Genomic DNA, 26,298 nt, shown 5'->3' with positions numbered 1-26,298 from the left:
TTAATATTCAGGATTTAAAGATGCAGTTTATCTTTTTAGCCAAGTTACAGACTTGCAATAAAGACAGAAGGAATGATTGAGTACCTTGTGAAAAATCTGAGTAGTGAACATGTGGAGCTTCAGATGCATTGTGCAAGTGCCATATTTAAGGTAATTGTGTTGTTATAATCATAGAATCCTAGAATAGTTAGGGTTGGAAAGGACCTTAAGATCATCTAGTTCCAACCCCCCTGCCATGGGCAGGGACACCTCACACTAAACCATGTCACCCAAGGCTCTGTCCAGCCCGGCCTTGAATGCCGCCAAGGATGGAGCATTCACAACTTCCTTGAGCAACCCATTCCAGTGCCTCACCACCCTCACAGTAAAGAATTTCTTCCTTATATCCAATCTAAACTTCCCCTGTTTAAGTTTTAACCCATTACCCCTTGTCCTGTCACTACAGTCCCTGATGAAGAGTCCATCCAGTAGATCAGTTCCAGGATTAGCCCTTTGTTTTCATGTGGTTGTCAGTTTTAATATTTCTAGTTTTACTGTTTCTCTAATGTGTTTATAAAAATGTTGATGGTCTTTGGATAATTCATATGAGAATATTTTAGCTGCATGTTTAATACTGTAATTAAATTCCTAATTGCTCTTCTTGTGCACGAGCCCTAAATTGCACAGATAGCAATGGAGAGAGGTAGGGCATACAGTGCAAAGAGCTGCTTTATTTTTTTACGGATTTTTTGCTCACAAAGTGGACAATGTGACAGTATAAGCACTGCTGCATATATAGGAGCAGTTGCTGTCAAATTCTCTTGGTCAGTTGTTAGCATATTCAGATACTTTAATATAATATTTATGTTTTGTTCTGTATTAGCTTTTACTAGTTACAACATAATACATCTAGCTTTTGAAGAAATAATTTTAACATTTCACATTGTATATATATTTAATTTTTCTTGTACAGTGTGCAGAAGATAAAGAAACACGTGACCTGGTTAGACAGCATGGAGGTCTACAGCCACTATCTGTTCTGCTTGCTAACTCTGAAAACAAACAACTTCTAGCAGCTGTGACAGGAGCAATCTGGAAATGTGCAATCAGTGAAGAAAATGTGGCAAAGTAAGAATTTAATTTTACATTATTATGTTTTGATTTTATGGGCCTCTATAGTTTTCAAAATTGTTATGTCATGACTCTTCAAAAACATACTTTAGAATACGTTGGGCTTTCAGCTCTGGTTTCATAGTGCCACCTGACCTCATCAGAGTACAGTGGAGATAGATAGCATCAAGTTCCTAGCATCTTAAGAGTCAATGGGGACAATTGGTGCCTCAGTTAAGATACAGGACAATGAATCAGGAGGGGTACTATTACATACTAAATGTTTAATACATAGGTGTATCTCATATCCCCACTCTCTCTGTAGTTTACTGTGCTGGACTAGCAGATATGATAGATTACTGATGGATAAAAATCACGAAGAATCTAGTAATAAGGGTTTATAGTCTGGCTTTTTACTGTTCCAAATGAGTTCCCAAGCTGTTGGTATACAAAGCCATGGTCTTTACATACTCCGCTGCTTTTTGCATTCTTGTTTGCACAGTGACCTGTTTTCAGAATGATATATTCTTTTCTGTGGGCTTTGGGTATCTGCACAAAGAAATCCGGGTTCTGGATCAGTAAGTGATGAGATGGACTGAATGGCTCCCTCTGTACTGGTAAAATAAACTGGGCCAAACCTTTCAGGGTTAAGGCACTATGTTGTGTTTCTCCATACTGTTTAACTTTTTATGACAGTCCCTTACACAGTTTGGTCAGTGCCAGCAAGTGCTCCTTCAGACAGTGCCCAGACACTCCTTGAAAACAGTGCAGGCAACAGATTGTTTCCGTTAGACAGAATGGGTGAGGCCACCCTGAATTGTGAGGGTAAGAGATTTTAGCCATATGGGTGTTGTGTTGTGCTTGTTCTCCTCAGGGCTAGAGAATGAGCCCCAGCCTTTTTTATTTATTATACTAATAAATAGCTGTAGCAAATAATTCTGCCAAATTCAAACAGATTTTTGCTGGGCTACTCATACATCTTTGGCAAGTGCTTGAAGCTCTGCAAAGGTTACTAGCCAGGCACAGCTCCAGGCTTGAGCTGCATTCATGTATCATGTAGTGCTGAGTCTGAAGCAGTAAACTCTACCCAAACTCAGGATGGGAGGACACTGCAGGACAGGGAGGAAGGATAATATGAGAACACATAAGTAGATCTAGAGGGATGAGCTTGAGTCTGGCATGAAGCTAGAACTATCGAACTCTGCTGTTTCCTGCATGTATCTTTGAACTACTCTATGGTATTTCCTATACCTGAAGTACATTGCTGAGATGTTCTGACTCAGCAGTGAGCTGATACTTGGACTAGCTAGCTCAGATTCTGGTTTGCATGCAAGCAACCGTACTGTTTCTGGACACAAGATGGCCTGAGCCAACAGCTCTGTCAGAGCATAGCCTGCCCATTCCAGAGCCGGCTCACACCCTTCCATCTGGGAAGCAGCGGATGTGTAACACAGATAAAGTAGCCAGAGAAAATCAGGGCTTTTTTTAAATTGTTTTTTTTGCTTTGCTGCTCTTTTTTCATGCTGTTGATGTTTTCTCTTGAAAAAAATAGATATTTCCAAGTTATAGCAAACACAGAAAAATTTCTCTCTAAGCAAAGACTTGAATGATGAAAAATGATAGTTTCTTATTCCTCAGTTACTCTAATTGTTATACTGATAAACCAGATTGGAAAGATTAACTTTTATTGAAGCAGTGCTAGTTCTGCCATCAAAATATAAAAAATATTATATCTTCTGTATGAAAGAAAAGACACATGTACAACGGATTATTGGGGCTGTTCAGCCTGGAGAAGAGAAGGCTGCATGGTGACCTCATAACAGCCTTCCAATATCTGAAGGGCGCCTACAGAGATGCCACAGAGTCTCTTCATTAGGGACTGTAGTGGTAGGACAAGGGGTAATGGCTTCAAACTAGTACAGGAGAAGTTCAGGTTAGATATAAGGAAAATATTCTTTACTGTGAGGGTGGTGAGGCACCGGAACAGGTTGCCCAAGGAAGTGGTCAGTGCTTCATCCCTGGCAGTGTTCAAAGCCAGGCTGGACAGAGGCTTGGGCGACCTGGTTTTCTGTGAAGTGTCCCTGCCCATGACAGGGGCATTTGGACTAGATGATCTTAAGGTCCTTTCCAACCCTAACTATTCTATGATTTGATGCTCCAGGGCAGCCTTGGTTGCAGCAATCATGAGATGGTTGAATTCAAGATGCTCAGGACAGTGAGAAAAGCGTGCAGCAAGCTCACTGCCCTGGACTTCAAGAGAGCAGACTTTGGCCTCTTCAGGAACCTGCTTAGTAAGGTCCCGTGGGATATAGCCCTAGAGGGCAGGGGGCCCCAAGACTGTTGGTTGATATTCAAGGATCACCTACTACGAGCTCAGGAGTGATGCATCCCAACTAGAAGGAAGTGCAGCAGGAGGGCCAGGAGACCTCCTTGGATGGATAAGGAGCTGCTCAGGAAAATTCAAAGGAAAAAAGAGGCTTATAAAAGGTGGAAGCAAGGACAGGCAGCCTGAGAAGAATACGGGGATGTTGTCCGGGAAGCTAGGGAAAAGGTTAGGGAAGCTAAGGCCCAGTTAGAATTAAACTTGGCTAGGGATGTTAAGGATAATAGGAAGTGATTCTATAGGTACATAATGAATTAAAAACAGACTAGGGACAACACAGGCCCCCTCCAGAAGGTATCAGGAGAACTGGCTACCCAGGATTTGGAGAAGGCTGAGGTTCTTAATGACTTCTTTGCCTCAGTCTTCACTGGCAAATGCTCTGACCACACCACCCAAGTCTTGGAAGGCAGACACAGGGACTGTGAGAATGAAGAATCTAGGCCCACTGTAGAAGAGGATCTGGTTCTAGACCATCTTAAGAACCTGAACGTACACAAGTCCATGGGACCTGGCAAAATCCATCCGCGGGTCCTGAAGGAGCTGGCAAATGAAGTTGCTAAGCCACTGTCCATCATATTTGAAAAATCATGGCAGTCAGGTGAAGTTCCTGACGACTGGAAAAAGGGAAATATAACCCCCATTTTCAAGAAGGGGAAAATGGATGACCCAGGGAATTACAAACCAGTCAGTCTCACCTCTGTGCTTGGCAAAATCTTGGAGCAGATTCTCTTGGAAGGCATGCTAAGGCATATGAAAAACAAGGAGGTGCTTGGTGACAGCCAGCATGGCTTCACTAAGGGGAAATCCTGCCTGACCAATTTGGTGGCCTTCTATGATGGGGCTACGGAACTGAGGGACAGGGGTAGAGCAGTTGATGTCATCTACCTGGATTTGTGTAAAGCGTTCGACACTGTCCCACACGACATCCTTGTCTCTAAAGTGGAAAGACATCAATTTGATGGGTGGACCACTCGGTGGGTAAAGAACTGGCTGGATGGCCGCACGCAGAGTTGTGGTCAATGGCTTGATGTCCAGTTGGAAAACAGTAATGAGTGGTGTCCCTCCTGGATCGGTGTTGGAACTGGTCCTGTTCAACATCTTTGTCGGTGACATGGACAGTGGGATTGAGTGCGCCCTCAGCGAGTTTGCTGATGACACCAAGCTGTGTGGTTCGATTGATACGCTGGAGGGAAGGAATGCCATGCAGTGGGACCTTGACATGCTTGTGAGGTGGGCTGATGCCAACCTGATGAAGTTTAACCATGCCAAGTGCAAGGTCCTACACCTGGGTCGGAGCAATCTCAGGCACAGCTACAGGTTGGGCAGAGAAGAAATTCAGAGCAGCCCTGCAGAGAAAAGGACTTGGGGGTGTTTGTTGATGAGAAACTGAACATAAGCCAGCTTCAGTGTGCACTCTCAGCCCAGAAAGCCAACCGTATCCTGGGCTGCATCAAGAGGAGCGTGGCCAGCAGGTCGAAGGAGGTGATCCTGCTCCTCTACTCTGCTCTTGTGAGACTTCACTTGGAGTATTGTGTGCAGTGCTGGTGTCCTCAACATAAAAAGGACATGGAACTGTTGGAACAAGTCCAGAGGAGGGCCGCGAGGATGATCAGGGGACTGAAGCACCTCCTGTATGAAGATAGGCTGAGGAAGTTGGGGCTGTTCAGCCTGGAGAAGATTGTGTGGAGACCTCATAGCAGCCTTCCAGTATCTGAAGGGGGGGCTATAGGGATGCTGGGGAGGGACTCTTCTTTAGGGACTGTAGTGGTAGAACAAGGGGTAACGGGTTCAAACTTAGACAGGGGAAGTTTAGATTGGATATAAGGAGGAAGTTCTTTACTGTGAGGGTGGTGAGACACTGGAATGGGTTGCCCAGGGAAGTTGTGAATGCTCCATCCCTGGCGGTGTTCAAGGCCAGGTTGGATGAGGCCTTGGGTGACATGGTTTAGTGTGAGGTGTCCCTGCCCATGGCAGGGGGGTTGGAACTTGATGATCTTAAGGTCCTTTCCAACCCTAACTATTCTAGGATTCTATGAATCTGAAGAGGCTGCACAGAGTGGAATGTCTGTTCCCAAGCATTTTCAAGATCTGGTGGGAAACGGCCCTGAGCAACCTGCTCTGAAGTCAGTGTTGACCCTGGTTTGAGAAGCAAGTTGGTTAGACAACCTTCCAAACCTCAGCAATTCAATGGTTTTATAGTCTACTGTCAGATAAAAGGTATGAAGTTCCCTGAAAGTACTGCAGAGAAGCCCAAGAGTTTTGAAGAAAGTTCTCAAAATTAGATTTTTTTAAAAAATAATATCCATCAGGAATTTTGTCCAACGTATCAGGTTGCTCTACTTATGCATGGTGCAATTAAATCAATGGTATGACTGAAAATCTTTTAGTAAAAGCACATTTATAATAAATTTATGAAGCAGATGCAAAAAAACGTTAGCAAAAGACAAATATTGAGCATCTATTTTTTAGAACATCCATTGTAAATAAGTGATGGCTTTCCACTGAATTTCTTTCATAAATATCAGTAACAGCATAATAATTTATGGGCAACATTAAATGTATGTGCAAATGGCGTTCAAGGCCAGGTTGAACAGAGCCTTGGGTGGCATGGTTTAGTGAGAGGTGACCCTGCCCATGGCAGGGGGATTGGAACTCGATGATCTTAAGGTCCTTTTGAACCCTAACTATTCTATGATTCTATGATTGCTGCTGAGCAGTGCTTACACGAGGTTGAGGCCTTTTCTGCTTCTCACTCCACCCCACCAGTGAGTAGTCTGGTTGCACACTGGGAGGGGACACAGCCAGGACAACTGACTTCAACTGACCAAAGAGTTATCTCATACTACATAAAGCTGGGGGAATAAGAAGGAAGGGTAGAAAGGTGGGATATTTAGAGTGATGGTGTTTGTCTTCCCAAAGAACTCGTGATGGAACCTTGTTTTCCTAGAGATGGCTGAACACCTGTCTGTGATAGAAGTAGTGAATTAATTCCTTATTTTGATCTTGTGCACAGCTTTTGCGCACAGCTTTTGCGCACAGCTTTTGCTTTATCTCAACCCATGAGTTTTCTCACTTTCACCCTTCTAATTTTTTTCCCCATCCCACTGCAGGGAGGAGTGAGCAAGCAGCTGTATGGTGCTTAGTTGCCAGCAGGGGTTAAACGATGATAATGTCACACTTTCAAGAACTAGTAGTTTATCTGCATTGTGATTTCTTCAACAAGCTAATTTACATACAGAAATTAAACATTGTACTTCAATTATAATAGAGTACAATGTAAACTATATTATAAAATTAAACTTATAACAGTAACATACTGAAAATACCAACTTTGGTTTTATTGCTGTTTTTTAGATTTCGGGAATATAAAGTCATTGAAACTTTGGTAGGACTGCTTACTGATCAGCCTGAAGACGTCCTTGTAAATATCGTTGGAGCACTTGGAGAATGTTGCCAGGAGACAGTAAATCGAAATACTATCCGTGCATGTGAAGGAATACCACGTCTAGTGAAGTTACTTACTGGAACCAATCAGGCATTACTTGTGAATGTCGCCAAAACAGTGGGAGCTTGTGCAACAGAACCTGAAAGTATGAGGTAAGCTTTTCATATTCATAGCATTCTGAATTTTGAAGGAAAAAAAAAAGTAATTCTGGCACAAATATAATCATCCTAATCTCATTTAAAATCTAACTTTAAAGGACTTTACTTTTTGTTTTCCACAGGGATGTGTGGGTTAGTTACATTCTACTGTAAAATATGCTATATGTTTAATAATAATAATAATAAAGGAAGTATGTAGAACATAAAGCCTTTACATTTTGTGGAAGATCAGATAAACCTTTAGTAAAGGTTTTGATTTGTCTTAAAGTTAAAATTCAAAGTTACAGAGCACCATTTTAAAGTGCTATGTAATAGATACCTGTTTTGCCTTCTCCTTTTACATCTGTTCTCACATCATAAATAATAGCCTAAATTAGAGAAAGTAATTCTAAAAGGAGATATGCACATTTGCTGTAATGAAAAATACTTCTAAAAATTTTGAAGTAGAGTATTATTTGTATTTTATCTGTTTCTTCCCTTTCCATCATTCCTTTTATGAACTCAGACTTTGTACTCTTTTCTCCCCTCTTATTGCTATGCAGAACCAAAGAAAAAGGCTCACTTTTTGCTGAGAGGGTCAGTGCTTTCTTTGGTTTTTTGATGTGGATTTGTGCAAATTAAAAAGATCCTTGAGTTTTATGATTAAGTGTTTCAGATAAATGCTGAGGTTGACATTTACTGTGCTTACTGTTCCCTTACAGGGATATTTACTTCAAGATTCATGGCATATTTCTCTCCCTGTACATAAGGAAGGTCAGAAAGAGAGTTTTATGAAGCTCCTCCTGTTCTGATTTGCATAATTCACTTGATATTCATATAGCAGTGCAGGGAATTCCTTTTCTGAATAGGGCTTTTGTTTTCATGCTTTGGCTGTCACCCAGTGGCAAAAGGCTAGATGGTACACAACTGTAAACATGAGTTGTGTGAACAGTTAGCCATGTAGCATAACAGTATAAATAAATGAAATCACTTTCACAACATACCTTACTAAAAATCAGCCTTTGGAGTACTATATTAACCTTACAGAATTAGTGTTGTGAACCAACTGAGAAATTTGAGTGCCAATAAATACAAATTTGTATTTATCAAGCCTCAGAGATTCTCCAATACTCAGGACTGTTACTTGTAGTGTCCATGGATACCTTCATACTGGAATGTGGTCAGTATAAGCACAAATAATAAAATATGTTGCTGAAATTGTGATAGAACAAAGTCCATCTTGTTTTTAAGAAGGAAAGAGTACAGGTTGTTTGAATCAAAATTTTACAGAGTTTGCAAAGAGTGAACAAAGGAATCAAATGTCAGATTTGGTTCATCTGAAAAAATTCTCTATTGAAGGTTCTCAACTTTCAAAATGTTTTTAAAAATATTTTTAAACATTGACAAAGTAAATAAGATCTTGGATCAAGAGTACTTTATTAATACAGAAAAACTGTTATACTATTGTTAGCAAGACTGTGATATGTAGCTGGGTGAATGGTTGGACTTGATGATCTTAAAGGTCATTTCCAATCTGATTGATTCTATGATTCTATGATTCTATTGTGCTGGTTAGACTTGTAGTACTAGAAGAGATAATGCTGCTGTCTTTTCCCATGGCATGATTCATCCAGTTGTATATAAGTTTGATACCAATCCATCAAGGTATTTAAAAACAATACTTAGTTAAAACATTTGACACCAGAGCATTGACACCAGAGACTTTTCACATATTTAATGATTGCTTGGTTGGGAGCTCTGCCTCTCACAGAGTTAAGAGCACCTCACCCCCCCCCAAAAAAAAAAAAAGGGACATCCATTCCTCTGCCTTCTCTTCCTGTCAGATAATACAACAGGAATTGAAATTGTAGCTCCTCATCCAAACTACTCTCCTTTTTGGGAAGAGTCAGTGACTGAAGACATGAAGATACATAGGCTGTTTTATGGAATTTACAGATTTTGGGACTAAAACAATAAGTAGACTTGTTAGAAGCTACTGCAGAGTTCCTTCTCATTCTGTAAATATTTTCTGAAGTTCTTAAGCAAAAGGATAGATCTTAACAAGGATGTAGAGATGTGCCAGGATTGTCTTCTAGAAAGAAGCAAAGCCAGGCCACTTGTAGCCTTGAAGTATATACATGATACTTAATGATGAGTGATGAGAACTTCCCATTGCAGGTTGGTGCTTTGCTGTTTCTGGTATTCCTGGTTCATCTGGCTGGATCCTTATTACATTGCTTATTTCATAATTACTTATTCCTCCAAATGGCTTCAAGGTTTCTAGATAAGTTGTTCTCTACTATTAGCTTTTCTCCTGACAAATTTGGCTGATGGGTCTTGAGGCTTGTTTTCTTTGTCATCTGTTACAGACAAGAACTGCTTAAAGAGTTACTTTTTTAATTTAGCACTACAGAAATTCTGAAAACTGTGATGATTTTTCTGGATTCTGCTATCATTGACTTTCATATGTAGCAGAAATACAGAACAAAGCAGGAAAATTTAAAGACAGTATCAAGCCCTCATAAGGATTGAGAATTTTCAGATATATTCTTACATTTTATTAGCTGTGTGTTTAACAAAGTGGGGCTTACAGACCAAATATTCAGTTGAGCAGTCTTCTATTTTGAATGTGGTTATACTTGCAGCAGTAGGTATGTGGAAACCAGACAGACTGAGACTGGTGCTCATGTAGTTTCTGTGAATGATTCAAGGGTATGTAAGGAAGACGATGGGATTAATATGAGAAATAATATAATAATATGGATTATTAAAAAAAAGAGAGAAGCATTCAATGAAGCAGTGCAGTTAACTTCTGAGAGAAATATTGTACGTTTAGCATATGTTCTATGGAGAAAGCCTGCACTGAAAAAGAGGGACAAGTAGATTGGCAAAGGTGGATCTACAGCTTCTACATCTACGTATTTTGTCTCTGCCATGTTTACTAGTTGACACTTTAACTTCTACAGCTGCTGAGTGGAAGTTACAACAATGTTACTTTTCTGCATCAAACCTTTACTTTAGGGCAACTTCAAGCCATTAAGTGATTCTTATTGACTCTATTGAGCTATGTAAATTAAAGAACAGCATCCAGCTTCTCTCACAGCAAAAAATAAGTTGACTTATTTTACAAAAAGCATAACTATGTGACTGAACTTCCTTACTGTTTTGTGGACAGCGTGAAGCTGTTCTGCATACTCAAGTCTGCTGCGCAGCTACTGGCAGGGATGCTGCTGCATACATCTTTTATGTACATTTGTCTTTTTGAGGAACTTTTTGCATTACTCATTTTCTCTTACTAAGAGGACTAGTGCTTATTCTTTAACTGCCATTAGATTATCATTTGCCATTTTAATTTGAAAATCCATAGACTTAATCTCTAGCATTCAAAACTGAGTGTTTGGAATCTTAAAAACTAAAATGTACAATTATTTTAGCCAAACAGATGGAGTTTGAGACATTGGTATATAATACTATTTATCAAATCAGTCCACAGTAACTAGTGAAAGTTTTAAGAAACATGCTAAATTGTGGTTTCAAAAAAGACGAGATTACATTCTGCCAGAATTAAACCCTATAATCTTACAGTGAGCGCAATACAGAGTCAGTATAACTTTGTTTATTTACATTTGTATTTGTGGTCTAAATTGGCAGGCAATTAAACCAGAGTTCTCAAAAGTTCTGGCAAATAACATTGTAAGAAAGAAAGATGGTAGATATGACAAACAGATGTCTAGGCTGTGCATATGTATGTGTGTTTAAGAAATTCATGTTAAAGTTTCTACTGGAAATGTTCAATATTAAGTTTGAATTTGAGAGATCAGTACTATTTCAGATTAACGGCATTGCTAGTTTCAGATATATAAAAAAAAGAAGTAAATTTTTATAATTGTGACCCATGTCTTGTACAGAGATCTCATGATATTCAGTGATGTCATGATATCAAGGTTCTTAAATAAAATTAAGTGAAAAGTCTATTAAGCAACTGTTGATTGTAAACAACCAACAAACGTTCTAAAAAAAAAAATCTTGTTAAATTATCTGCACTGGTCAAACGGCAAATACTAGTTCCCTGCAACCTAGACATTACGAACTCTCTAAATGGGTTTTATTGCATTAATATTATTTGTCTATAAGGCATATTCTATGTACACCTTACATCAGCTGTTCTGTGGGGATACCAGGAAGATGGTTTGTATATACCTTTTTTTTTGTATATACCATGTTTAACACCTTCCAGTTACCTTTTTGTAAAAGTGATGTCAGCTGCATACCCCTTCACCTGTGCTCTAATTGTATCTGACCAGGACAAGAGTACATGATAGAAGCACCCTTTCACTCCAGCTAATTCTAACTGCCAATACAACTATTCTTGGTTATTTTGAAGGAGCAGAATAATCTACACCTTGTTCTAAATATATCAATGATCAAATAAGAGCAGTCTATGACAAGGCACAGAGCTTTGAATCAGAGGAGGCCAGCTGGCCATCTTGGTCCAGGTCTGTTGGGAGATGCCTCTGTCCTGTTAAGGTATAGAGGCACAAGAATTCAGAATCTGGCCTCTTGCTTCTTAACTCTGCGTATTTATATGTTGTTGTGTTACTTATAGGGAAACACCAGACAGCAATTACATATAATAAAGTTTTTATTTCTACTTTAGGTGACTTTCATGCCTGTTAAGATTTTGCCTACTAATAGTGTTCTGTACATTAGATACATTACATGCATACAGTTCAGCTATTCTATAAAGCATTTAAATATTTAAACTTTGTGAAATATTGACATTTTTACTATCAACTAAATATCACATTATTTCAGCTTATATAAGATTCCCTTCAGCTTTCAAAGAAAATGCTCCATATCTTTATTAAAAGACCTGTCCTTTAACAGTCGTGGTGGCTTAATGCAGATTTAACTGTAGTTTAATTTTATCATCATAATGTCAAAAAACTACCATAAAATATATCATTACATGAATGTAAACACAGAGTGATTAATGTACTAACCATGGATCATTACAGAACTGAATGCCAACGATAGTAAATTTTAAGGTATGTTTGCATGTATTTAATGTGGTAAGTAGCTTATTACAGCATCCTGCTAATAATGTTATAATAAATCTGAGGAAGATACAAAAGCCATATACAAAAGCAACTCAGAATATTGCTTAGCATTATGCCATCAGAGCTGAAATTTGCAAGATATACAGGTATATTTCCCCATCTCTTCCTTTTTTTTTGTTGTTTATTTCTAAAGACATGAAAATGTGTATTTTTGTCCACTTTAAAAAGGATTTTTCGCATAGAAAAGAAACTAATGTCTAAGCACTTTTATAGAGGAAACATTTTTTCAGGGCCATTTATTTTAGTGTTCCCTTTGCTTTTATAGCAGATATGCTCATTTAACACCCATTTTCTTCATTCGCTACATTTTGTAGTGAAACCATAGAAAAATTGAATTCTTCAGCAGTGCTTTCTTAACTGGCAAATATATGCTCTCAGCAAGATAAAAATAAAGAGGTTTGTGCTTGTATGGCGATTGCACAATAATATAAGAGCATAGTTCTTTTCATGTAGAGTTCTTTTCATTTGTGTTAATCTAGTGTAACTGAGAGAAAGCAGTAATCAGCAATGAACAATGTAATTTGGAGATTTGTTTGTTTAGTCCATGCTGGTTTTTAGTTTGATTTTATATATGTTGAATGGTTGGAGAACTACACTTTCAGATATTCTGTTCTGTTGGGTATAGGACAACTGGTCTTTCTGGTCTACAAGCAAAAGGCAGAACTCTTCTTAAGAAAATGAACCATAAAGTAAACCTTTAAAAGCTGAAGAGAAAACAAGAAATCTGAAAAGAAAATGAAAGTAAACTTTAAATTTAAAAGGAAGCTTTAAAAAAAAAAATAGAAATGAAAGATAAATCAACCTAGGGTTTGTTTAAGTATGGTGGAAAAATCTCAGCTCAGTATTTGGCTTCTGTCTCTTGATTTTTATATACTGGTTGGAGCTGGGTCATTTATATTTAGCCTCTCTTGGGAGGAAGTACCTCATGTTGGTAAATGATCAGTACTCTGCTTGACTAGGAGAAAGATTCATGGGTTATTTTTTAATTAATTCCCATATAGGAAAAAAATTCCTCGTGCTTTCTGAAACGACAGGGAAGTGATGTTAAAATTGCTTTAAAGTGTTTGAGGTTTGGAGGGGTTGAAAAGCTTGTTTCAAAGCTTTTATTTACATCACTATTACTATCTGAACATATATATGTAATTGCATAGTTTGTGATCATGTTGTTGTATTTTGTTGCATTAAAACTTCTGAATTTGTCATTTGAATGATGTTTTCCTTGCAGCTGATTTGGAGCTGAGTAAAATAAAATAAGTTGTATTAAAATTAGCAGACCTTAAAAAACTTATAGTGTCTCATCTTAACCATAGTTTTGTGCAAAAAGTATTATTTTGAAAAACATTTTTAACCAGTTTGAATCAAAGCGTTATGAATAAAATCCTGGGTTATTTTAGTCAGAGTTCATGTCTGTAATTATTATTTCTGCTTCAAATGATGATAGGATTACGTACAAAGCTGATTTTACTATTGGTTAAAAAATTTCCTGGCAAACCTATATATACTGAACACAAATGAGATGTTTTATTAGACAATTTTAAGCACAATCTGTATTTAGTTGTATCTTGTATTTACAATTAAATACGTAATTTTTTACTCTATACAATTGGATTTTTAATTTGAGGTTAGCCATTGAAGGTGTACTTGCTTTTCTTTATCTTCAGCTCACCTGCTTTCGTTTTAACATATCTGTTTGAAAAAAAGACACGTTTGTAAAGGCTATTAAGTGTTGTTTGACCTTCCTTTCCATGTAAGGACCATCCTTTCCACTGGATCCTGATGTGAAGTTAAGATCCTGAAGCCTAATTGATAATATAAACACAACACAGATGGTCTGGAGATGATTCTGATGATAATTCATTTTTCAGCTAATCACAAAGATACTTTGATTACAGTGTGTTTAAATAATTATGACATAATATTCAGTGTTAGTTTTGCTGGTAAAGAGCACACAGGGGAAACAAGTTACATGTTATTCATGCCCGACAAAGGATGCACTGTGGTGTGGCCATTTTAATTTCTAATGCTAGATTAGAAACATAGTATTTTAAAGTATGTCATAGAGTAAGGTAAATACATTAGGCATAGACTGAATAAGAAGTTAAGTACATAGTTTTGGGCATAAATATTTGTTTTGGAAAGTATTTGTTACTATATGAAAGAAGCCAGTATGCTTGAATTCAGATTTAACTTTGCATGCCAATCGTTAAAAAGTCACATGCTTGTTTTCATGTTTATATGAGTCCTGGTTATAATATAGTTTATCTTCTGTAAGAATTTTGAATGACAGTGCTGAGAAAAGAGTAAAAAACATTAATGAGGTTTAGTTAGAAAACATATTCTGTCTTTACATCGTTTATTCACACCCATTGGCTATAGTAAGCAATGTTTACTGAATATGTTGGTGGCAATTAGCTGACTATACAGCACAAGCACTTACATAAAGTAAAACAGTATGTTAAAGAAAATCATACCAATACTTCTTAAAGCAGTGTTCCAAGGAAACATATTTTAAAATTTAACATTGTCTACTCCATAATTAATTATCTCTTAAATATGTCTTTTTTTTTTTTTTTTTGGTCTGTTTCTGCAATAGAATAATTGACCATCTAGATGGAGTTCGTTTGTTATGGTCGTTGTTGAAAAATCCTAATCCAGATATTCAAGCAAGTGCAGCCTGGGCTATTTGTCCTTGCATTGATAATGCTAAGGTAAGAAAGTATTTAAAGGAATAGTTTTGTTATATATATCCCCATGTATAATTTTTATATTTGGATGATTTACAGCAGTACTTTTCTGTTTGCTTTTTACACTTTCTTCATTTCATTCTGATAACTGCTTACTAAAATTATGTATTCACTTCTCAAAAGTGAATAGTCCTCCATCTAACACTCATGATAGCATTCTAGTTTGCCTTCACAGTGCTTGCTGTATTTGCAAAATATATTTTGATAACTTAATCAGGACCTAAACTGTTCCCAAATAAAACATGCTGAAAATCTGACAATGCTGAAAACAGATTTTTTTTTTTTTCACTCACAGGCTACGAATAACAGAGATAGTTGTAGTTGTTCTTCACTATGAGGTACTTCAGCTGTGTTCTCAAGAGACCATCATTTGGTTTCAGAGCATATTTCAGACTTGGTGCCAATGTAATCCTTAGATTTTCTGCTCAGACTGCCAACAAAAAGTGCCAGTTGTGAATAGTGGTTGTTGTGCAGGTCAGTTGTACACAGAAGACTGAGCTGTTAATTTGATTCATGTCAGTTTCTAAATAGAGATAAAATGGCAAGTATAAGCTGTAAGTCATCTGCAGTGTATTCTTACCACTGACTGACCTGTGGTAAAAATAAATGGGGAAGGTTTTGTTTCCCATTGAAAGTTTCCTAGAATACTAAGTAGTCTTTTATCCATAATCCCAGTACAGTAATATCTTCCATTTCTAATTTACCTCCATATTTAATGCAACTTTTGCGTCTTCTCTCTACTGTACCACAAATGTATACTCTTCTATGTGTCATTTGAGATCCTGACTATGTAAAGAATGGAAATTCCTTCAAAGTGCTGGATACTGTTTGCAGGCAGTGTTTCCTATTTGAAACTGAACACTGTTAGGTTGCTTTTAATTTATATAGATGAATGGATGTAGATATATGGATGAACGAATTGTAAGAACATTGGTCTTGATTTTTATAACTTAAACATTTTCTATTTCTTCACAGTGATTTTTAAAATGCAGCTTGCTTGCCATATTTCAGAAATGCTGGTTATCTTCTCCCTCCCCTCCCCGCCCTTTTTTTAATGTACACTGTAGTATAATTTATTTTTTTTTTTTGTTACCAAATGGGGTGTATACATTTCTCCTCAGTCAAGATATGACTATGCCTTCATCTCTTTTGAACAGTAATCCTATATAACTGGATGTTAAAATAATATTTGATCTCAGTACTGAGGTAATAATTATTATGTGTAAGGCTCTGCAACCTGTAGTGCCAGAGTAGAACTGCACATTTCTAGAGCTTCCTCTAAAACCACAACTAAGACAGCTACTGAAATTATAGACTACATGGATTTTTGTCTTGGATTTTACTTTTTTTTCCCCTGGGGATATTTGATAAGTATAAGCTATGTACATCCTTAGTGTAGCTATCCTCCTTTCATCTCTCTTGGCTGCCTGCCCTAATGCTAATCTGTGACCCCACAAAGAGTTCTTTGTGTGAGACGAAGGCAAAGTGGCACACTGAAGCAAACCTACCAATAATACCCTTTCCTCTGACACTGAATGGAAAGAAATATGTATAAAGCAGTGATTATAGCCACACTGTGGAAGTGCAGTAACTATTTCTCAACAAAATTTTGATTTTTTTCTTCAAAGTTAATAATATTCAAGAACTTACATGATCTTCCAAGAAGCACAGTTTGGTTTATGCAGTGCTTGATTCAAAAGCAATAATAAGTTTATGACTTTAAAAGGTTTATGTGCATTCTGTCTTTTCCAAGCTTGTACTTGGGACTGCAAACCATGTTTCAAATAGCTGTGATCTTGGAATCTGGATTTGTTTTCATTTTGTATTCTTTTGTGGAAGTTGTAATGGTTCTCTTTTGTAGTGTGGAGGTTCGTTGATGTAATAGAACTTGTTAGTAGTATCAAAACCAAATTTTTCCTACGATGTATTACAGCATCCATTTTCTGCACAGACATTTTCTGTACTTATGAATACTTAAGTCTAACTTAAAGGTTAATTTCTGTAATATTTATAAAATCTTAGAAGGTAATCTATCATAATGACAAGGCTGTTGTCGTAGTATGTGAGTATGTGATTCTCTGTCAAGCATTTACCATAATCTGTTTCAGATTAGAAAATCTATCATTTCTGTTTTATTATTAGGAGGATAAGAGTCACAAAACTCCAAGACTTGAATTCTTAAGATGTTTAGGTGCTAGCTGGTTCTGAGCTTTTGAGTCTAACTAGTTTGCCTGCTGTTAGACAGGAAGTTAAACTTGAAAAGGGAACAGAATCCAAGTTCCAATAACCCTATATTATATATGTCAAGAGTTACAGTATGGTAGCTGGTTCAAAATACTTCCCATAGCATAGAATTGTATCAATGTGGTATAGCTAAAGAACATTTTTTTTTACAGCAGTACGATACAGGTTAGTGATATTTGATCCCTGACAGATCTGAGACTTTTTAAATAGAGGGTATAAATTGTACACTATAGTACATAAGCTGTTACAGCTCTGACAGCCATAATATTGGTTTGGTATCAGTCACCAATTCTGTATGCCAGGATTAGTTTTAACTGTGTTTAGACTTAAGAATTTATTGGAGAGTGAAGATCTTATGGGTAGGCTGACAGTGATATAACTTGAGTGGTTCAACAAATTTGCACAGCACCTAAAGGTGCTACTAGTGAGTCTTAGACAAAATTCTCATTATTTTGGATAAATTAGTTCACACATTTCTTTAAAATATAAGACTTAAGTAGACAAGGATGTCATTTATTCAAAGGGATTATCTTAATAGGAGCAGTTTCTTATTAATTAGTTCCTTACTTCCAAAAGTAAAAGTTACTACTGCAGGCACATGGTAATGACAAAGTGTAAGTGCACTGTCCAAGAAACACAAATGATTATGAAAAATGGCTACAAAAAGTCTACTCAAGTCTGTTGATGTTGGAACAGCAATATTTAGTTATGATGCTTCTTTGAAAAACAGTGTTTATAATGTTCTCGCAATGTATATCAGCCCAAACAGAAAAATTTACAGAAACTCTACAAAGATGTTATTTGGGCTATTATAAAATTCATCCAAAGGCATAGTACCAATAAGAGAAGCGCTGCCAACTTGAGTTTGTATGAAAATATCTATTTCCTCACAGAGTAACCTTTAAATAGAATGTCTTGAAATAAATTTAAGAAAAAGGAAAAAGAAAAAGAAAAAGAGAAAAAGGAGAAAAAGAAGAAGAAACAGAAAAAGTTGTAAGGGTTATTTTCCATCCCCATATTTAGTAGTTTTGGGTACAAACATTAGATTAGGAATGGTAATGTCAGCCGTCATATTTTTTTCTGTCTTTTGTTGGTGCTTTCAACTCCCAGAGTTTCAGTTTAGCTTTTGTTATAGCTACAACTGTGAAGGCTCTCTTAAAGAATTTCCAGAAGCCAGTTACATATAAAGTCTATCAAAATAATTTAAGTAAACAGTCTGAGACTGGGGATTTGTAAGAAGAGAGAGAGAAAGTTACTGTATTTTCTTAAAATGTACTTGTAAAATGACATTTCACGCTTTTCCGACAAAGCATGATTCTATCCCCACCCTCCAAATTATTGCATCCCTTTCAGCTCTGCAGTGCAATTTCATGGGTGTGATGAAGGATGATCAGCCATTTAAAATCGCCCATGTATTTCCTACATTTGGGGAAAAAGAATGTCCATGATGACACAAAATAAAAAAAAGTCCAGAATCAAAATTTAAAGTAGGTTTAAGAGGGAAGGGTCATGAGATGGGTGTGTGTGGAGGTCAAGTAGCCTTCATTACTGCAGAAGTATTATATACTGAGGAAGTGATTTCTACTGGAGCCAGCAGTCTGGAGTTAACCTGTGGGTGGAAAATATGCTGCTGATGACCCATGCTATTTAGGATTCTTACACAGATTTTGCTTGTTATGGAAATTTTAACATAACCATATGTATAAAACCACAGAGAATAATTCTCTACTAAAAGTAACAAAGAAATATAGTTGAACTTGGAAATTCTTCTGATATTTAACAAATAGTAAAATTATTTGCTGTTTTAGATAAATTAAGATGCTTTGTTTACACATTTTGCTAATTTAAAACTCTAGTATACAAGGATCAGTCATGCCCATAATGCACACTGTTGTTCATTTGTTTTAAAAATTTTACTTAAATAGTGCCAATGCATTTTTGTTTATATACCATTCTTTGGTTAAGCCTATAATGTCAAAATTCCCTACTTGAATATGTACAGCATTTTCCAGTTTCTTTGTTTTCCTTGCTATGCTTCTTGCAATTCTATACAGAAACCTTGGCACCTCAAACTCAGTGCTCTTACCACTCTCCATTTTCCTATTTGTTTTCTCTAGACATTAGCATTTTTAACATCAGTCATACCTATTTCTCTATATTTGATCTGATTTTTATGCAGTTGCTAATCCCTGATATCTGGATGTAGACTTTCCAAATGGTTAAGCATTTGTTATGAGCTAAACTTCAAAAGAGTACTATAAGAGAGGGAAAAAAGGCCCCTCAGGCCTTCCAGAGCCCCAGAGTCCTTGGAGATTTAGGAAGCCCAGAAAGCCGGACCTGGCTTCCTGAATCAATTGCTGGCTGCCTTTCTTGCCAATATACATGCAAAACCAGCCTATCCAATGATTCTTGACACAGGCTGCCCAGTTTTGTGAACTAGCTATCAGGAGGTGTTTGGCCTCCTATAGACACATTACCCTGGAGATCCTGAATGGACTGACATAAGTTGCCCTGAGGTGCTTAGTGTCTACAAATATAGGAGTCCAGTTCCTGTAAGACACGTAACCTGAAAGCTGAGAACCAAAGGGAAACGAAGAACATAACCCATATCTTTGTTATTGGGGAGCCTCAGGTCTTAAGTTCCATGCAAAGCAGCTGCCTGAGAGCTTGGAGACCATAAGAAGCCAAAAAGCTTAGGAGCTCGTGGAGATCTGGCTTTCCAGCTGTTTGGCAGCCCATCAGGCAAGAAGTCAGGGATTCTGTGAAAACCAGAAGCCAAGCAGCCTGGCAGGCTACTCACCAGCCATCTGGCTGACAAGAGAAAAGATGAAGAGACACGTTGGTAATTTTGCCTGCCTTTCTGCCTGGTTTCTGTCAAAACTTTTCAAGAAGTCGTTGTATTCTTATGGAAGGTTTTGGTTCCATTCCATTAGCATTTTCTGATGGAATACTGTTCCACTGGAAAATATTTGACCAGCTTTTCTTGCAGTTAGTTTATAATAGCTACACATACTGGTCAACAGCTTGTCATGTAGCTTCTGTACTTTTAAATTATACTCGCTAATTGGATTTTAAACACCTGTAAAAAGTTTAAACCCCCTCCTTCTCCCATTTTTTCTTTTTCATCTTTTCTTTGTTTTCTTTCTTCTCTGTCTCGTGCTTTCCCTATCTATCTATCTTTACCCTCTCACTTGCCACATGGAACTTCCATAGATTTTAAGGCAAGAAAAGGGCATGGAGATCGTCATGTCTCATTTGCTGCATAATATAAACAATAAAATTTCAAGCAATCATTTTATCTAACATAGAAGCTTTTGATTGAACTATAACATATTTTATACTTCATGCTTGTTCAGATTCTGAGTGGTCTGTAATGGTAAGTGGTATATTATGATATGATTGCTTTCTTATATACCACCTCAAATTTATGGAACAATGCCAGAGTTGAAAGGACACAAAGAATAATTGTTATAACAGTTTATTATTTGCATTGTCACTGCAGTGATTGTTTACCTAGGCTGTCCTCAGAACATTCCAATATTGCTGTCTTGCATCTCTACAATATTAAGCTACATACGTGTCGTGTCCTAGTGACCAACGTTACTGGAGACACTGTGATGTTGTTCAGTTTGAGGGTGTAAGCAGAAGCAGGTCAAAAGTTTTTGAGTTTATAATGCTGGCTGTCCTACACTTGATTCTAATCATTGGCAGATGTCTGACCTACAATTGATTTTCCTCTATGGGTAAAATAAAGATATAGTGTACCAACTTCAATCTCTAGTAATTATGGATGGTAGTATTTAAATCTGTCTGAATTACAGTACCAAAAATAAAAATACACTTGGCAACCAGCTAAACCTGTCTAATAAGGGCATTAGACCTTTTTATAAGGAGCAGTGAGGTTTTGGGGAGCAGCTCTCAGTCACGTACGCTTTTGTCCTTTTCTGATCACCTTTTCCCTATAGGACATCTTGCTAAAAGGAAGATCATCTCATTCTTGGAAGCATTCACTATGGCCTGGAATCTGTGTGAACTGATGCTGGTGGGCATTTGGCCTGCTGATCCATACCCCACCCTCATTTTGGGTTATAGGACTTCCTCTTCTGTCAGAGACACTACCCACATTGAGTTCCCCTAAGAATCCACTGGACCTTTGCAAACTATTGCGAAGGGCCTTTGCAAACTTTAACAGGGGAAGTTCAGGATAGATATAAAGGAGAAGTTCTTTACTAGGAGGGTCGTGAGGCACTGGAACAGACTCCCCAAAGAAGTGGTAAATGTTCCATCCCTGGCAGTGTTCAAGGCCAGGTTGGATGGAGTCTTGGATGACATGGGCTAATGTGTGGTGTCCCTTCCCATGGCAGGGGGTTTGGAACTAGATTATCTTAAGGTCCGTTCCAACCCTAACTATTCTATTGTTCTGTATTAGAAGTGACTATCTCATAAACATATTAATAATTATATGAAGAATATTAGACGCTTATTTGGATTCAATTCAATCCAATCCAAAACTGATGGAAACAAAGCCTAGCTTTTCCAGTAATTCAATGTTATCTGTTTCTCATACTTCCATTATTAAAATGTTTTTCTAAAATAATCTAATGCAAATCATGACATTGTCTCTACTATGGCCTCAAAGGACTTTGATAGTAGTAGTTTCACTGCTTCTGTGAAAAAAATGTAGATTTTGGCATTTACTCAGTACTGAACTTCAGTGACAGTTGAGAGGAGAGGAAGGAAATGTAGGTGTAGGCCACCAGACTGAAAAGCAAGGAAAACAATAGATGAAAGGTCTATTAGAAGTTGCATGACTGAATATGTGGACTTCTTTTTTCAGCCACCATCTTTTTAGAGAACATGCATTGCATGCTTTCTTGGGCTGTACACTTGGCTAATGGACTTTGCTTTTGTTTCTTGAAGCTATGAACAGCAATATACTTGCCAAGTATTTAACTGTGTGATGATTCTATGATCAAATCCTGAAGAGCCAGGAGTAAGGAATTGTGTTCTTCTGGGCTACAGAGTTGCACTGAAGCCATGTTAAAGCTACTCTGCTTTCCCACTCTGGCTTTAGCTGCTTCAGTGAGGCGAAGAGGACAGGAAAATCTATGTTGCTTGTCTGCTGTTGTTTTGCCAACACATTGTATTTTCCGAACACAGAAGAAAATTTGTGAGATGTAGTGAGTTAGTGTCATCTTACAAGATGTTTCTTCATCTGTTCTGCTACAGTGGAAGCCTCCACAGCTGTATAGACAGGAATAAAATTAGCCTTTAAATATAAATAAATTGGATTAATGTTACCATTGAGCTGTTTAATAAGAAAAATTAATAGAAACTTCTTTATATAAATTGTGTTTCCCTTTTAATTGAACAACTATAATACAGAAATTTATCTGTTGCATTTCTTCATTTTGAATTTTAAATTTCAGAGTGCTTTAGGATACTAAGTGACTCAGTTGGCAATAGGGGATGGAAATGGACAGACTCCTTCATTGAAGAAAACATGGTTTAAAGATGACTCTTGATAACTAAAATTTATTTGCACAGCTATACCATCACTTTTTTAGGCAAAAGCAATTCAACTTGACAAATCAGCTTTGACATGTTAAGCTTTTTAAGAAGTTCTAAGAGTGAAATACTACTTATTTTTAGTGGAGAAACTTTCATCTTTACAAGTGGAGTGTTTTTTAAAATAAACACAAAATGTTTTTGTAATACAGTGTTTGGCTTTAAGTCTTTCATATAAAGAAACCAGTATTCACTTTGGAAAAAATAAGAAAGGAATTCAGTTACAAAAGAATTCAGTAACTCTTTTATAAGAACTGTATGTCTCAAGTTTGAAGAATTCTATTTACTTAATGAAAATAACCACTAAAAAAAAAATGACAAGAGAACTCAAAAATCCCAAATGTTTTCCTTGTATAAATACTGTGAAGATCAAGTGATTTTTCCAAATCTGTCTTTCTGCAATTACCGTAATGTTTTCTGCTCCTAATTAACAAAAATGTGTGAAGCTTGTCTATCTTACAGTATTTCTGCTCTTGGCAGAAGCTAATGTAGAAATAAGTGAAACGGAAAATTAAGTGAATTTTTTAACTGTAATAGTCATGCAGTGATTAAAGAATAGCAGGGTGAGTCTGTTGTTAGCAAAACAGGTAACTGTTGCCCTCAGAATTCATGCTAGATTTTTTTTTTTAACTGCTTGAGATTGCAAACTCCTCCCTTTTAATGCAATTTTAAAATAAATAGCATTATCATTCTGAGGATAAAAACTTGTTGTCCACTAGTTAGAAGACATGGTCATATGAAGTCATGAAAATTCCTGTTATCTCTTCCTGTCTTCTTCAGCCACTTAAAATGTAGTTAAACAATCTGTATTTTTTCATATATGTCACCTCAGGTTAAATATTACATTAAAAGTTATAAAAATGATGAAGATTAAAATGAACATATTTCCTGTTAATGCGGTAAAATGCTCTTGCTTTTGCTCCCCCCCCCCCCCAGTTTTCAGAAACATTTTTATTGCTTCTCTAAATGTTTGCATTTTGCTTCTTATTTTGTTTATCTCAGGAAATATTATTGTTAAAACAGAAGCAGTCAGCCTATCATTAACACATGCACTCAGATGTGTACAATAACATTATCTGTTTTATTGCTTATTAGTGATTTTATCAACATTTTTATCTATAAAGGGTGTTTCTTAGGCTTTATTCTTACCATACCATTTTTTTTTCCTGCCTAACTAAAGCTGATTAGCCTTTTCAGGACAACCAAGAAGTAAGGTTTTGGCACAACAGGTAAGGGGAGAAAAGAAATTACCGAAATTCACTTAAATGCGTTTTCTTTTTCTTTCAAGTTGTTGTTTGTATAGCTATATACAAAGATGTACTCTAAGCTTTTCAAAATACTGAAGCTTTTGAATAACTTCACATGTAACGTGTAGCCAGTATCGGGTTGGAAATGGAACACTTTTGCCCTCAATTGCAATAGCAAAATCATGTTATTACCTCATAGCAAACAACCCAGACTTTGAAACAATGCCATTTACATATCTGCAGTGAGGTTTAAGGACTACAGTTATGCCCCCCCTTTGTTTCAGTATGAATGCTTAACACACACTAATAGCTTGAAATGACAAACTCTTTGTGTTTCAAACACAACTTATTACTGTATTTAGAACACAACAATTAATTTAGAAGATAGAATTTAAAGATTGTATTTTTTCATGTGTGAAACAAAAAGTAAAAAATATTTCCAAAGACAAGTTATATATGATTTTCTTCTCTTATGTTACAAAAATAAGTATAGATGAAAATGCCTGAGAGTATCTGGAAACTAAAATCACAGAAACTACTTTAGGTTTTATAGTATGAACAGCTGTATGATAATTAATGCAAGAATACGCAAAGAACATAGATTCAGAAGAATTAAATCCAGACCTCTGCAATTACAGGCACAACTTCATATAATTTCTTCTTTAAACATCTTTAAAGTATGGCAATTTTATATAATAAATACACATCTTTCAGTTTTAAAAAAAACAAACCCCAAAACAACCCAAAATCCCCCCTAAAACAACACCACACAACCACCACCCACCCCCCCCCAGCACGAGTAGAAATTTACTATGCAAAGCAAGTATGTGGTTTTGCTAAATGATGCCAGAAAGATTGCATTTGTTGTTTAAATTTCTTTGGGGGAAAAAAAAAATAGATTTGTATATAACATAATGGATTTTAAAGCTCTCACTTCAGTCCAACTTTCTTTTCATTGTTCTTCAAATTTCTTGCTTCTTTGTTTTTCTCTTTGTCTTAAACAGACCAGCAGACTACACCCACAATCACATTTGGGAAACTTTCCTGACATGTGGTTTCTGCAGTTTCCCTCTGCTTTTCATCACTGTTTGAAGGTTCTGTCCCTGTGTTTAGCTGGTTTCACAGATGATTATTGACACTCTTTTCTTTTACTTACTGCTGAATTGTTTATATATTATTCCATCAGTTTAATTGGACTGTACTCCTTTATAAAATGTGGAAAATATAAGCTTGTCAGGAAAGAAATTTAACAAGTAGGAATATAAACACCTGGAAAGAAAATATGCAAGGTAGGAAAATATAAAATGTGCATACTAGTTCGTGAAGATGGGATACAGATTATCCTATCTCTTCATGAAACATCTTTCAAGAGCATGAATAATACACAGATATCTGAACCATGCAGTAAAGCAGAATCATTTTAATGTATAGCAGGGTCCTTTCAGCTCTTAGACACTTCTCTGTAAAGTTTACCTGTTGAACAAAAGCCTTTCTCATTTGTTAAGCTGTTATTTAGATACAAGGTAATGGACACATCTGTAGTAACTTTTAAGGAATTGAGCTAAATGTAAAATACCTTGTTTTCTTTCCTTCTCCTATATCTAGTCATGTAACTGTCTATCCCTCTAATATGTATAGATAAGAAATTTCTGTGTAGCAATCTTTTTCTGAAACCCATTATCTACCACCTTTAGTCAAATTTTAATATCTCAAGACAGACATGAAAACTGATTCTGAGAAATATTGTTTTTATTTGGGTGATTGTAGATACATTTACATTGTGGTATGCATGCGCTAACAATGACAGAGAAACATTTATGCTAGTGTATTCGTGGGAAACACTGTAAGCCCACCTCCCTTTACATGTAGTTCACATGGTAGTAGAAGTGGCAGAGCATTGCCTTTCCTCTGTTTCTCTCAGCTGCTTTTCTGAGTCACAAACCTGTATTGTCCTTCCACATAACCATTTAGATTTCTAGAAGGACCTCTGGTATATGTTCATTCTGGGTTTTATAGGACTTCAGCATGAAGTTTGCTCTTGGGTACTAATCTTTTTCCACATGCTTCAGCTTCTGGTTTTGATCCTCACACTGTATGGCTTCAACCTCTCCCTTCCAATCTCAAGAATTGCACTGCCTGTGGTGGAAAATATTTTGTTCTTGATGGGCCTACCCACTGCTTGTCCTTTCTGTGAGAAAGAAACATCACAGCTAAGAGCTCTGTATAGCATTTAGACCCAGAACTAAAAAAGATGAACTGCATCATCTTCTGGAATTTTTGTTTACCAAGTCCATGAACAATCTGATGGATTTGCTCAACAA

The 26,298-nt window shown here is 36.7% G+C and overlaps 1 protein-coding gene across 1 annotated transcript in view; it reads left to right on the top strand.

Moving 5' to 3' along the window:
• Positions 1–26,298, top strand: part of LOC308217912 (outer dynein arm-docking complex subunit 2-like) — a gene marked incomplete at its 3' end in the record, with an annotated part of 52,338 nt that overhangs the window by 2,349 nt on the left and 23,691 nt on the right. The window contains exons 4-7 of the mRNA XM_080611398.1: positions 40–150; positions 953–1,107; positions 6,827–7,069; positions 14,768–14,882. Coding sequence (XP_080467524.1) covers positions 40–150; positions 953–1,107; positions 6,827–7,069; positions 14,768–14,882 — 624 coding nt within the window. The remainder of the gene's footprint in view (positions 1–39; positions 151–952; positions 1,108–6,826; positions 7,070–14,767; positions 14,883–26,298) is intronic.

This window comes from Psittacula echo, assembly GCF_963264785.1.
Source record: "Psittacula echo genome assembly, chromosome: 2".
NCBI classification, from domain to species: domain Eukaryota; kingdom Metazoa; phylum Chordata; class Aves; order Psittaciformes; family Psittacidae; genus Psittacula; species Psittacula echo.
This window is presented reverse-complemented; position numbering and strand designations above follow the sequence as displayed.